The sequence below is a fragment of the Polyodon spathula genome, chromosome 14, assembly GCF_017654505.1.
Source record: "Polyodon spathula isolate WHYD16114869_AA chromosome 14, ASM1765450v1, whole genome shotgun sequence".
NCBI lineage: Eukaryota > Metazoa > Chordata > Actinopteri > Acipenseriformes > Polyodontidae > Polyodon > Polyodon spathula.
Genome location: NC_054547.1, coordinates 8,219,665 through 8,232,435, shown reverse-complemented (window position 1 = coordinate 8,232,435; position 12,771 = coordinate 8,219,665). Strand labels below are relative to the sequence as shown.

Sequence of the window (12,771 nt, the reverse complement as noted above, 5' to 3'; positions counted from 1 at the left end):
CTAAATCCAATTGAAAATTTACGGCACGACTTGAAGATTGCTGTCCATCAATGCTCCCCAAGGAACATGACAGAGCTTGAACAGTTTTGTAAAGAATAGTAAAATATTGCCAAATCTAGGTGTGCAGTTGGTAAACCTAGACCTATAAAAAAAATCAACACAAAGCAAACAGAACCCTACCACTACCCCTAGGTCTGGTGGTGAAGTGATATACAGTATATTTTACAAACCTGTTTTCTGTAGAAAATAAATAAATACAACAATGTGATAGAGTAAGAACTGACAGATCTGTAATTCCAGCAACCAGAACATCTGTTCTGATTCCCACCTCTACATTATAAAAATGTCTCTGCCTGTTCGCCACTTCCATCTGTTATATATTATTTGCTTTTCTTCCTTTAATAATTGGTCCCGTCCTGGAACTTCCTGGCTGATGAAGAGATTTCCCAAACTAGAGCGAAATTTGTAGTGTACATGTCAGGAGCAAAACGTTGATTCGTTTTTACTGGAGTCTAATAAGTTAGACACTAAAGTAACCACAGATACAGGCTTCCTGCCAATACAAAAAAGTAAGCATAAGATGAGACCAGGTGGCTTGGTCTTCCTTACTATAGGGTATGGTTCATCGACATATTTCAAAATCAACCCCCCCCCCCCAAAAAAAAAAAAAAAACACCACACACTCTACCCAAATTAAACTTTACACCTTGCAAATGTACTTTATTACAAAATATACAACTAGCCTCCCCATGCTAGTGTTGAAAAAGGGGTAACTACAGAACCACCATTCACAACAATCGATTCATTTTCATCATTGTCAAAATGGAACAATTTTTAAAACACCCTTTCACAGTTTAACAATACAAAACACAATTATATGGTCTTACTTCTGCATTGCCATAAACACGACGAGGGCTTTTAATGTTGGTGTCTCACATCAGGGAGAAATGAAAACAGATTAGACCACGGGTAGAACTTTGTAAGTGTTTGTACAATTTTTACTTTTAAATATCTCATAGAAAATGAAGTCTCCAAATTGTCTAAATACATATCTTATTTAACATTTTATATATCTCGACTATGGATCTAAACTGTTTGGTTTCAACCCTGGTTTCAACCCCTAATTCCCCCCCCCCCCCCCCCCCCCCAATGTAGAATCCAAGCAAAACTGTTACCATCAAAGAGATTTTTTTAATAAAAAACATGACATTTGGGTGAAGACAAACAAATGTACAAGAACACAGGTGTCACAATACTATGTTAAATATTATTATAATATACTATAAAACTAACTCATGAATGGCAAGGGTGGGATTTACATAGATTGAAATAGCACCTCATTTCAGGTTTGCGTAATTGCCAGCCCCATTCCATTAAGGGAATGCCAAAATGATTCTAAAACACCAACACTAATATTCATGTTCTGGAAACATTTAAAAAAAAAAAAAAAAAAAAGAGGTACTTGAAACCTCACATTTCTAAATTAACACAGTGGAATATTAAAATATTATTTAAACTGGAAGTATAGTACAAAACCAGCACTGCCCTCTTCAGGTAATTAGTGGCGTCTGTTTTTCAGATGTGAACTTGCCTTCTCTTCAGCTACTATTGCAGATTCTAAAGACTTCACATTCTCTGAAGAGAAAACAGAAATCATAAAAATGTTAGTATATTAAAAAAAGAACGGTATCTGTTCCATCCTCAAAAAAACACATCTTCCTTAGAACTCTCAACCAGACGATCCCCCCCCCCCTTGAAACCACTAAACCGTCAAACAAAACTAAACTCACCTTGTAGTGCCACTGCCTCCATCAGAACCTCTTTAACTTGTGTTACAACAGACTGCAAGTCATAGCTTGGCTGCTCAACCATCTTTAAGACCTGCATTCCTCGCTTAAAAAAAAGAGTCAGCATTAAAAAAAAAAAAAAAAAAAAAAAAAAACATGCACACATTCAGCTACCACCCCCAAACACACAGGATAGATGCATTTCAATATTTCTAAAGTAATAGTAAATAAACCCTTCACCCTCACCAGTGTCACTATGCATACCTGTATCATTTCACTGAATTCTTCCACAACTTTCTCTTCCAATTCAGAGACAAAAGACATGGCATCATAGAAACTGGTCATCTGGTTCGACAAAACAGTATCCTTCAAAAAGTAGACATTTAAAATTCATGGATAAAACAGAAATTGCCGTACTACAAACAAGTTTCACTGTGGTGAAAAAGCAAAATGGCAAATGAAGCTCACCTCATCCATAGCAGTGGATTCTTCACCAATTTCCATGTCTTCCTTATCAGAGCTATCAGAATTGCTACCGTTGGAGGTTTCATTCAGTTCCTTTACTCTATATATAAAAAATGAAACAAATTCAAAAATTGTTCTCTGTACCTCACCCAGCACTCATCTATTAACTTTAGGTTCAGGAATATATATTTGAACATGCTTTGAACAGGTACATGTGTATATATAATTGAAATGAATTCATAATACCAGGGAAGTTTCCACACATGTGACAACGACAGACATAAGGAATAATTGTATTGGTCTTTAGTCTTGATTGTCCCTGTTCCAAAAGTAACCCCGAAAAGAACTTAAATCCTTTCAAATCAAATAAAACTTGCGAATACAGCATTGTTTATATTTTAAAATCATTTTGCTAAACTTGCCCAGCTCAAAAGTGCAGAGTGTTTCAGATTGGGAAATTAAGCCCTGCATAGCTGAAGATTAATGTATGGTTTCCAGATTCATCCTACAAAGTTCAAATTAAAGTCTTTTGCATTTAGTAGTCCCTGGAAGACCTTGCTTAGAAACTTCAGCTTTACTGGACTTTCATGTCAAGTTTCCAAGCATTGTTTAGAAATAAATAAATCAGCACTCTACCTGTCTGCATATCTGAGGGTGTTCAGTGTGTATTCACAAGAGTTAATGCCAGGAGAAACCATGGCGATCTATGGGGAATAAAAATATATATGTTTAGGTAACCTGCTGTTTAACTGACACAGGTTGGTTTACAGATCTATTTTAAAATACAACAAAATATTTTGGACCCTCTCTTTTGCAGTGGATAATTTAATGTAGAACAAAATGATGCAGCAACAAGATTCTAAAGATAACCAACATGCAAACCCCTTACCATGCATGTCCTAGAATTCTCCCCTATAAAGGAATCTCTCAAGACCTGGGTCAGTTTACTCATCCTGAATGGGGTGTGAGTTTGGTTGTGCCCCAGAGCTCGAATACACTCCTAAAAAATAAAAACACAACAGCAACAAAGATCTGCATTTATTTCAATTTCTATTAGCTGACTGACCTGATTTTGTCAAGTTGGGTCTTAAAAGATCTGATTCCGCATCAGCAACATGCCTAGGTAACCCATTCCATACCCTCACCATGTCCACTTGATTTCCAACTGTGTCCTCTGGTCCAGTTTAAGCTACTCTAAAATGCATTAGTTAAGGTTAACTTAACGGGTTCTCTTTGTTAAAACAAAGAAATGAACTGAATAACCCAACTGATTCTAACAATGGGGGAACATATTTAAGAGTTCATACCTTTAATGCTAGGAGGCTCCTGTTGATCTCTGCCCCTTCCACTAAAGTTTGTCGGTCAGAGCTGCAGACGTCAGCTCCACGCTCATTCCCTGCCAGATCCACCAATGAGAACTTGCCGTGCAGCTTTCCCCTCCGCCTCAAAACAATCTGCAAGATGGCGTGAGAGCGAGACGAGCTGGAATTTGCAAAGGTCTGTCCAGACGTCCTGCAAGAGCAGATAAATAAAAACAAAAAGAAAGTGTTGAGCATCTCGGTGAAAGGGCAACCTAGGCAATTCTGAAGTATTGGAATTGTGTAAAATTTCCCCTAAGCACCAATCCTCAAATAGTCAATAGCTGAGGTGTAGTTAAACAACTCAAAATGAAAGTAAACATACCTGCATGCACTGCCAATATCAATGACTTTGATGACATCTTCAGCTGATGCGACCTGCCTCTCTTGCAGCCCAACAACCTGGACTTGCTGCTTACCATCCTCTAGAACACGGAGTTTTGCCTTCTTGTTTAACAAATCAAACACCTATTCAAATGCACATCAATTAAAAACAGGAGTACATTTGTTAACTTAACAAAACATGTGCACTTTTGTAAAATATTCACTTCTTAAAATCAGGTCTTGCCTTTCCATTGTAGATCTCAAAAAATGAAACGCACGGTTCCAGGCCAAGAATGGAATATCTGGGCTGACTCAGGAGCATAAAGACATCACGTGCTAAAGTATAAATGGGAAGAAAAGAGCTTCTTGTTTGGTTTAAAGGTTTGCAGAAACAAAAAAAGAGAGGAAGAAATTCAATCCATTTACCTGCAAATGCATAGATCCCTTTTGAAGTGTTTTGGCTTTTGCCACAGAAGTCACCACCCATTGTCTGTCAAAAGCAAAGTTTAATAAATATAATAAATATATAAATATATATATAAATATTATATATATATATATATATATATATATCATTTAATTTGATTTTAGTAATTAAATAGGTGTTATTAATTAACCAAAATAAATGTTACAGAAAAATTTGGTTTAGATTTTAAAAAACAAACAAAAAAAAAAAGTCTACTGACTTACATGAGTTTTCCCACTTCCAGTTTGGCCATAGGCAAAACAAGTTGCCATGCTGCCCTCAAATATTTTTTGTACCAGTGGTCTGGCTGTAAACCTAAAAAATATGATTGAGTCAAGTGATAAGCATCTTAGACACATATTTGTACATTTCTCATGGTTTTACCCAATAACGGGAACACTACATCAAATGTGCCTAACTGCTGAATCAGAAACGGCAAAAATAAGTTAAAGTATTGGCTAAAGGATTCTCCCCCTACACATACTTAAATGTATAGGCCTATGGCAAAAAATAATAAAAAAACCTCTCTTAACCAACAGCAGGGTTGAAGATTGCATTAAACAGCATATTTTTCAACATATTGCTTTAGTGTACCTGTAAACCATTTCATTTGTTGCTGAATCGTCAAAAGAGTAGTCGAATCTGAACGTCTGATTATCCAAGTACTTTGTGAGATCAACTTTCTGCTTGGGCTCATGCACCAGAAGCAGGCCTTTTTCAGGAATGGTGATTACATCAATTTCTTTCTTTGCAATCTCTGTTTCAAAAGAAAGATTGCAATGGAGATGCACAATATTATACAAAACACACACAATTTAAGCTTGGACTAAACAGGTTATTCAGCACGGAGAATCAGATATGAATGAATGGCAATGAATGATGATGATTATTGCAGATGATTTATGAACTGAGAAGGGCGCTCGGGGCCCAATGACTGTGGAGGGCACTCAGGGCACGAGTGAAAGATAAATTTGGCCAGAGGTCTCGTCCCTGGGTGCCCGATGGCTACCTGCATGAGGCCGGCTAGAAAAACCCATGAACAATTACATGCATCCCAGTGTCACAGATAGAAAGTGGCTGTGGCTTCTGTTTTTTGTATTCATACCTTTTTTATTAAGAGGTCTTTTTCGGACACAAACACATATTCGGTGATCTTCGCTCTAAAGAAAAAAAAAAATGTTACAAAAACTGTTACCCAACATCTAAAGTTTCAGGATACTGGTTTTGGCTGTACACATTTTTAAGCACAAGTAAATACGACAGATTTACAGGAGATAGTTATTTTTATTTTTACAGTTTATAGTACTGTTGCTGTACATATAAAACTTGTACAAAATGAAAAAACAAATTATGTGCTGCCAACTTACTGGGTCAGAGAACGAGAGAGGGGTGTACTCCAATGAGTCTCTGAAATCTTCAATCATCTTCTGGAATTCCCACTTTACATCACACTCCTGAAGATGGAAATAAACTTGTCATGTATTCATTCACATCCCAACACAGCATTACTGAGAACGTCATAAGATTTAGAATTAATGAAATGACATACAAGATGATATTAAAAAATGGCACATGGCTGCAGTCAGCCTTAACAAAGTAGTAATACCTGTACTCATTGTACCAGAACACAAATGATCAATGAATTCAGAACTAGAAGTCTTCATGCATACCTTTGCACGCTTGGCCCGCATCTCAGTGTTTTTGGCTTTATTTGTTTCTCGCTTGCTTTTCATTTTTTCCATCTGTTGAACAACAGTGGACTTCCGCCTGGCTGGAAAACAAAGTCATACAAGATGGAGACTTCATTCACCTCAAAATTTGGGTTTTAAAGCAACATAAATTCATACATAGAAACATACAATCTACTGCATGCATCATGCCATCTCCTCACCTGAACCGTTAGGAAAAGAAACCTTGGCTAGAGCAGGGGGTAAAGACTCGTCTTCTGTTTCATTGACTTGCTGAAGAGCGGTTGGCTTTGTCTGAACACTTCTCCTCAGTGAATAGGACCTTTGAGAGACTAAAGAAAAAGGTTTCAAAACATTAATTGTAGTACACAGGATAAAGAAGTTAACTAACTGATCAGATTATCTGGAATTAAATTTTGAAAGATACATTTGAAAGGGACCTAATGCAACATGACAAATCTAGTCACACACAAATTGGACAAACTAAAGTTAACAAATGCATCCTTATATTTAGTGCTCTTTTAAATTGACACTAATACCTCTGACATATGTAACTGAACTCGCACTTTAGCAAAACCACTTATAAAACACAAAAAGGTAAATTGTATGCAAGCAAACATAGCAGGCATGTTTAATTATATAATTCTCTCGGAAATATATATCATTGCTCATCTCATTGCAGTTTTATTATACACTCTCTGCCAGTATATGAAGCACTTTATACACAGGAGCATGTCCTAGTAAGGAAAAAAAAAAGAATGATTACAATTTTGGTAGCGAGGACAAAAGCTTACAATTAAAATACAGAGCAGAAAGACCACTTCATGGTGAAAAAAAGGTGCATGCTGGTATTTGCTGGCAAGACCTGCAACATTGTGCTTTTTACATTGACAAAAATGCTAAAATAATTAAGCACATTAAAAGAATAGCGGCTAGCACACACCACCACAACACACCAGAATCCAGTTTTGTACTAGGCCTTGGAACGAGGAACCATGATAGATACTGGGATCTAATCAACATTTACAGCAAGAGCATCTTAATATAAAAGATGAACTACAGGTTTGGTTCCAGTTTAATGGAATTGTAGCAGAATTGGAACCACCACCGTTTGATCAAATTAATAAATAAGAACAGACAAGATTTGTTTAAAATCACCCCAAACCTAACAGAATTTATTAAATTAATGAAAGGGCCTCCACCATTTCTAGAAGCTGTGAATGATCAGTCAGGATTAGCACAACAGATTTTCAAAAGTTCTATTTCATTTGCTGCAGAACTTCCAAGTCTACAGCTCAAGTACACAGATTATTCAAACTGTTTGATAGCCAACTTCCCTACAATCATAAATCCAGTTTACATATGCATGCACAAGTTTGTTTTACATGCTCTTTCAAACTGGTGGTTTAACATTTAAAATGTATCTTTTACTGAACAATTTTAGAAATGACTCTGAAAATGCCGATTTGAAGTTCACTTATTTGTACCATACGTCAGTCTATGTGAGAAGTGCTAATTCTGACAGCTACTCTCTTCGACTGTGTTAAGTCCATGCTTTGTGCCAGTGTTACCTGGTTCTGGTTCAGCAGTTCGATGTGAATCATTTCGCGCTTTAGAAGGGGGGAGAAAATTGTTTAGCACCAGGGAATAGTATTAAGACTGTAGTTTGTAAACATGCATTCAATAACCAGTAAATAGCCCACTATAAAAGTTTCAGAAGACAGCAAAATATCTACTTACATGCTGGTGGAGCTGGGATTCTTGACATCGTTTGTCTGCTAATCTTTTTCTGAAGGAAACAAAAAAAAGGAGTACAATATTAGGGTTACAATGCCATCCACTTTGGTTACAACTTGAATCAAATGTGTATACAATACTGGGTCTCAATCATGGAAATGCATTTATGTAAATAATGAACAAGAATCCAGGCAAGTCAAATATCACACCACAAACCAAGACTGCCACTCCACACACACTTGGCCTCAGTTAAACAGTATCAAATCGAAGAACAAAGATTGTCTGAGCTCAATTGCCACTTCCACAGAGAGATATGTGGCAGTCTGGTGTGGAGGATGCAATGGCATTCTTTCTCAGAGCACCATTTGATAAATGCATTGTTGTTATGAAATGACACCCTGGCCTTGTGCAGGCCTGTGGTGTCTTCCCTCATCAGACCGACCTGAATGTCAACATTTTCCTTCAATGGTAGTACTTCCGCTTGGTCAACAGAATTCATATATTCAAACAGATCAGCGTTCAAACGAATTAGCTCTCCAAAGTCAACCTGTCAACAAAAAGAAAACATTCAGTTCCCCATTATACAATCCTAGTCTTGAAACAGCTTTTGTGTATAGTACATATATCAATTCACAAAAATGATTAACGTTATATACAAAATAAAAATCTTTAATTTTTAACCTTGCTTAAGATCAGGGGCACACAGGTTCCCAAGTCATGAAAAATTAATAATTCAGGTTGTTATCACCAAAAGGTAGTTTTACAGTGTTTTTCGTTGCATGTCCAGTTTTGGTAGTACTTTTAAAAGGTACAAAAAATAAAAGATCATTGATTTTGGAGTTGTGGACTCACATTTATGGTGTAATTATTAAATTATTTTACAGATCCAATTTTTATTAGATTGCAGTTAGGGGAGATGGAAGATAACATTGTGTGTTCTCACATCATCCACATGCAGCAAGACAAATGCATGCATTTCTTCATCACTTTGGCCTCATTCAGCTGACTGCCTCAACCATATTTAGCAAACAATCTTATCTGTGAAAATTATTAAACACACATCTCACACAAAGTTCATTCTTTTAATTGCCAAATGGATGAACAGATTTTAAAATCTCACCTCTTTTCCTTTAGTAGCTGCATTTTCTACCCATTCAACCATCACTACACCTTTCTGATGGTTGATCCCTGTTATATTAGCACTGTGCACCCTCCCTAAAAGAAAACACACAAATATTTAAAAAATGTGTAACTCTGCAAAACAAGTTATTTTATAAATGCACATTTATAACCGACAGACAATATTAACACTTTCTAGAGAGAAATCGTAGGAGGCACACTGGATGAAATACAATGCAATGGACACTTCAGGATGTGCATTGATACCGCACTCGTATGAACAGGTAATACGTTATAAAATTAGTTTTAAACATTTAGGCGATGAACAGAACTAAATGCACTTTTTCACTAAAAATAACTAGGTTGCCTTGACCATCAATTTAAATTATAAAATAAATGTATTAAATAACTCCCATTATGTGATGTGGATTTGTGTGAAATAAAATGACACCCTATTTTGTAAATAAATGAAAACGACCTGAGGGTTCACCCAAATCATAATCGACTGATTAAATTTTTTTTTTAATTTATCCCGGTGCAAACGTTTGGCAAAAGTAATGTAATATATATATATATATATATATTATATATATATAAATATATATATCTATATATTATATATATATATCTATCTATATAGCTCTCTATAATTTTATATTTATGTGTGTGTGTGTGTATATATATATATATATATATATATATATATATATATATATATATATAAAAAATCACCATAGCAGTTTTCAACAGAGACACTACTAAGCATGACCGAATGAAACCTATCCCTTCAATGAGGAGACAAGATCGCCCCTCTGCAGCCAATCACTATCGTCGGGAAGTGGCATTTTAATTTTGAAATCTTAACTACCATGTTTACAACTTTTCCGAAGCATTTTCCTTTTGGATAAATGGACGTTACTATGTTGAACCCAGTGAGTTGTATGCACTTACATAAGTATATAAACGATGAAAATGTTTACGTTTTTCTTTAGGTTACAAACTCTAGTAGAAATAGACTGACAACATTGTTTATATGTTTTACCCACAACAGTTGTATGATAACTTCCTGCCCGTATAATTTTCTTTACGACTCGCACTTAAACAGACTATGCTAGTCTTTTACCTAAGGTAAGTTAATATCGTAACATATAAAATAAATACGTTTATCTGAGCAACATCTGCTAAGCGAAACCGATCGTAGTTGTTGTCCTACCGTTACTGCGGTTGATTTTTATGGACAATCCGGTGGTCAGTCTGCTGATTGCTGCACTAGAATTCATTTTTTCAACGGTTCTTTATGATATTCGGTCTAAAATCCGTTTTGAACTCAGTAAAATATATTTATTTAATGTGTTAATCCAATTCTTTTCACTGAACACTAACACCACATTCACAGACAACCGCCAAACTTTTGAATAAAAGATACGACAGGAAGTACTGCTGGCATGTCGGGATTTAACTTGAATGATGTCGGAAGTTGTAGTCCAAATGGTTGTAGTCGTTTTGTAGTTCTGAAAACCATAGATGTATATACATTAACATTTTTAATTAAAAACAAACAAACAAAAAAACAGACTGCTTATTAAGTAATGTAATACATTGTTTACGCTAGGTAAAGAGAGGTGCATACTTATTAGTCTGACTTCATATTTCATGTTATTTCCATTATATAAAGGGTTACAGTAGGAACAACATAGCAAATTGTAGGGACATAGTGAAAGTGTGACAAAGCATTAAACTCAGTAAAGTAAATCAAGGCATGGTACTATAAGATGCTGTACCTAGTACCTACTTTATTACTTAACTTGTTTTATTCTCTATAAGACCACATGGTGGCAGTAATTTTTTTTTTTTTTACTTAAAAAAATCTCTCCCATCATGTTGAAAGGCTTTAAACGGCACAGTGCTTGAAACAAACATGGTCGGGAATTCGACTGTGAAATTACTGTATAAGAATTGCACGGGTCAGCCTCTGTATTTAGCTTAATGCTGGCCAAGTAACTGCCAACGTCTTCAAGTAATGGACTTATAAAAAGTGAACGGTGTGGACTGATGGTGGGGTGGTTTGCTGTACAGGTACATTATAGTATTCACTGGTTAATAATGTGTGATGCCCCCTCAGATGTGAAACTGAGTAAAAAAATAATAATAATAAAAAAAACTTAATGGAACCAATTGACAACTAAACTACCTGTAACTAATAGCATAAGATGTAATGCTGAAAATATACGTGGACGTTCTATTTGGGTTACTCCACAATTATAAACCTCTCAAGATGAGTAGAACCCAAATGCTGTCTTCTGATTGGTCTGATACTCTCAGACTTGAAATTCAAAAGCAATCTGCAAAGCCTCCTCCACTATCATTGCTTTTCATCTGTGCAGAAATAAGACAGTGATTTTAAATGAAATGCTGTAATTAAGATTGTAAAATATATTGCTACAGAATCGTAGGCTATGAAGTGGCGACAGTCGGGCTAAACTTAAAGATACAGTAATCCACAGAAGAATGTTTCAGTAGCTTCTGGGGTTATTCATGTCCATAACCTGTCCTAAATATATTCATTTTAAATGTGCGCTGCTTTCCAATGCACCTTGATAACACATCCAGTGCCATATGGTACTTCTACGGGTAAAATCCAACAATATTTATTTTAATTTAAATAACACATTTGTACAAAATAAAACCTCTAATTAAAGAGCACAATGTGACTGAAAATAAGATCCATCAATATTGTGCAAAATATTTGAATTCCCATGTTTCCAGGTGTGCTAATCATGGTTTACTTACTGTATGTACAAGGAATACTATCACTGCCCCTCCTTTAGTTTTGTTGATCTTTTGGTTATTTGCTTTAATTTTATAATTCAGTTTACAATATTTATTTCCTCTATAGATGAAAAGTTCTTACTTCCTGGTATCTAAACTTGTTAGATTTCAAATGCACTCCCATGGTCTAGCCCTAACCCTAACCCTAACCCTAGCCCTAACCCTAACTACAGCTTATCTATAGCATTGTGTTTTAAATATTAGCATATACAGAATTAATGTGAACCAAATACACTAACTACAAACAATAATAATAATAATAAAAAAAACAGGGCCAAAATATTCTGAATAATGTTAATAAGGTAGGCACATATATTTTAAATATTTTGTTATAGTGCTCCACTGGGTATAAAGGCTTAGCTCACTCTGTTGCATGTAGGTTTGACTGTATTGTTCATTGTCTATAGGAAGCCTGGCAGCACAAGGCTGCCTATACCAGCAAGGAGTTCACCTTGAAACAAGCTGTCTAAATGGCTTCAGTGGGAAGCAACAGCCGTACTCTTCCCTGAGACAAAACATCCTCGTCCTTCAGCCAGTATCAGTTTCATGCATACATTATTAAAATTAATTTAATATGAAGGCAGGTTTTGCCTGCTAGCCCCAGGAGTTAACATGTTTGCACTGTTGATAGATAATTATGAGGTGGGCTTTGTATACATACTCCACCATTGCATGGGTGTTTCTAGAATACACTTCATGGCTGGCTTAAAATTGGCAGCTAATATAATATTGGTGCTCCCCGCTTAAAAGCATCAACTTGGACCATATATCTGGTCCATTGTAAATTGTTACACCAGTGGAATCCGGACATTAAAAAAAATGAAAATAATATCATCTGCCTAAAGGTCAAAAATATTGTGGTTACAAGCTGTCTCACTGAAAGATTGACTGGAAAATTAAAAGTTTGTGCAAAAAAAACGTTAGCAAAGGTGGATAGGTGGACATTAGATTTATTGATCAAAGCTGTTCCCCTGATACAGCATGCATTGAATCGCAGT

At 35.7% G+C, this 12,771-nt stretch overlaps 1 protein-coding gene across 5 annotated transcripts in view; it reads right to left on the bottom strand.

The window, feature by feature from the left end:
• Window positions 1-1,149: 1,149 nt before the first annotated feature.
• LOC121327007 (kinesin-like protein KIF2C) overlaps window positions 1,150-12,771 on the bottom strand; it is a 42,427-nt gene continuing 30,805 nt past the window's right edge. For 3 of the 5 annotated variants that reach the window (XM_041270745.1, XM_041270746.1, XM_041270747.1), the window contains 20 exons: window positions 8,946-9,040; window positions 8,268-8,372; window positions 7,829-7,877; window positions 7,660-7,698; window positions 6,292-6,420; window positions 6,071-6,171; window positions 5,768-5,854; window positions 5,506-5,560; window positions 4,995-5,157; window positions 4,625-4,715; window positions 4,361-4,424; window positions 4,179-4,270; window positions 3,936-4,078; window positions 3,560-3,764; window positions 3,142-3,252; window positions 2,889-2,956; window positions 2,256-2,352; window positions 2,052-2,153; window positions 1,791-1,893; window positions 1,150-1,635 (listed from right to left, as the gene is read on the bottom strand). In XM_041270745.1, the coding sequence (XP_041126679.1) occupies window positions 1,559-1,635; window positions 1,791-1,893; window positions 2,052-2,153; window positions 2,256-2,352; window positions 2,889-2,956; window positions 3,142-3,252; window positions 3,560-3,764; window positions 3,936-4,078; window positions 4,179-4,270; window positions 4,361-4,424; window positions 4,625-4,715; window positions 4,995-5,157; window positions 5,506-5,560; window positions 5,768-5,854; window positions 6,071-6,171; window positions 6,292-6,420; window positions 7,660-7,698; window positions 7,829-7,877; window positions 8,268-8,372; window positions 8,946-8,987 (1,923 nt within the window). In that variant the 5' untranslated portion in view covers window positions 8,988-9,040 and the 3' untranslated portion in view covers window positions 1,150-1,558. Of the gene's footprint in view, window positions 1,636-1,790; window positions 1,894-2,051; window positions 2,154-2,255; window positions 2,353-2,888; window positions 2,957-3,141; window positions 3,253-3,559; window positions 3,765-3,935; window positions 4,079-4,178; window positions 4,271-4,360; window positions 4,425-4,624; window positions 4,716-4,994; window positions 5,158-5,505; window positions 5,561-5,767; window positions 5,855-6,070; window positions 6,172-6,291; window positions 6,421-7,659; window positions 7,699-7,828; window positions 7,878-8,267; window positions 8,373-8,945; window positions 9,041-10,157; window positions 10,359-12,771 lie in introns of those variants that run through there. The other 2 variants (XM_041270743.1, XM_041270744.1) reach the window with 2 other exon arrangements.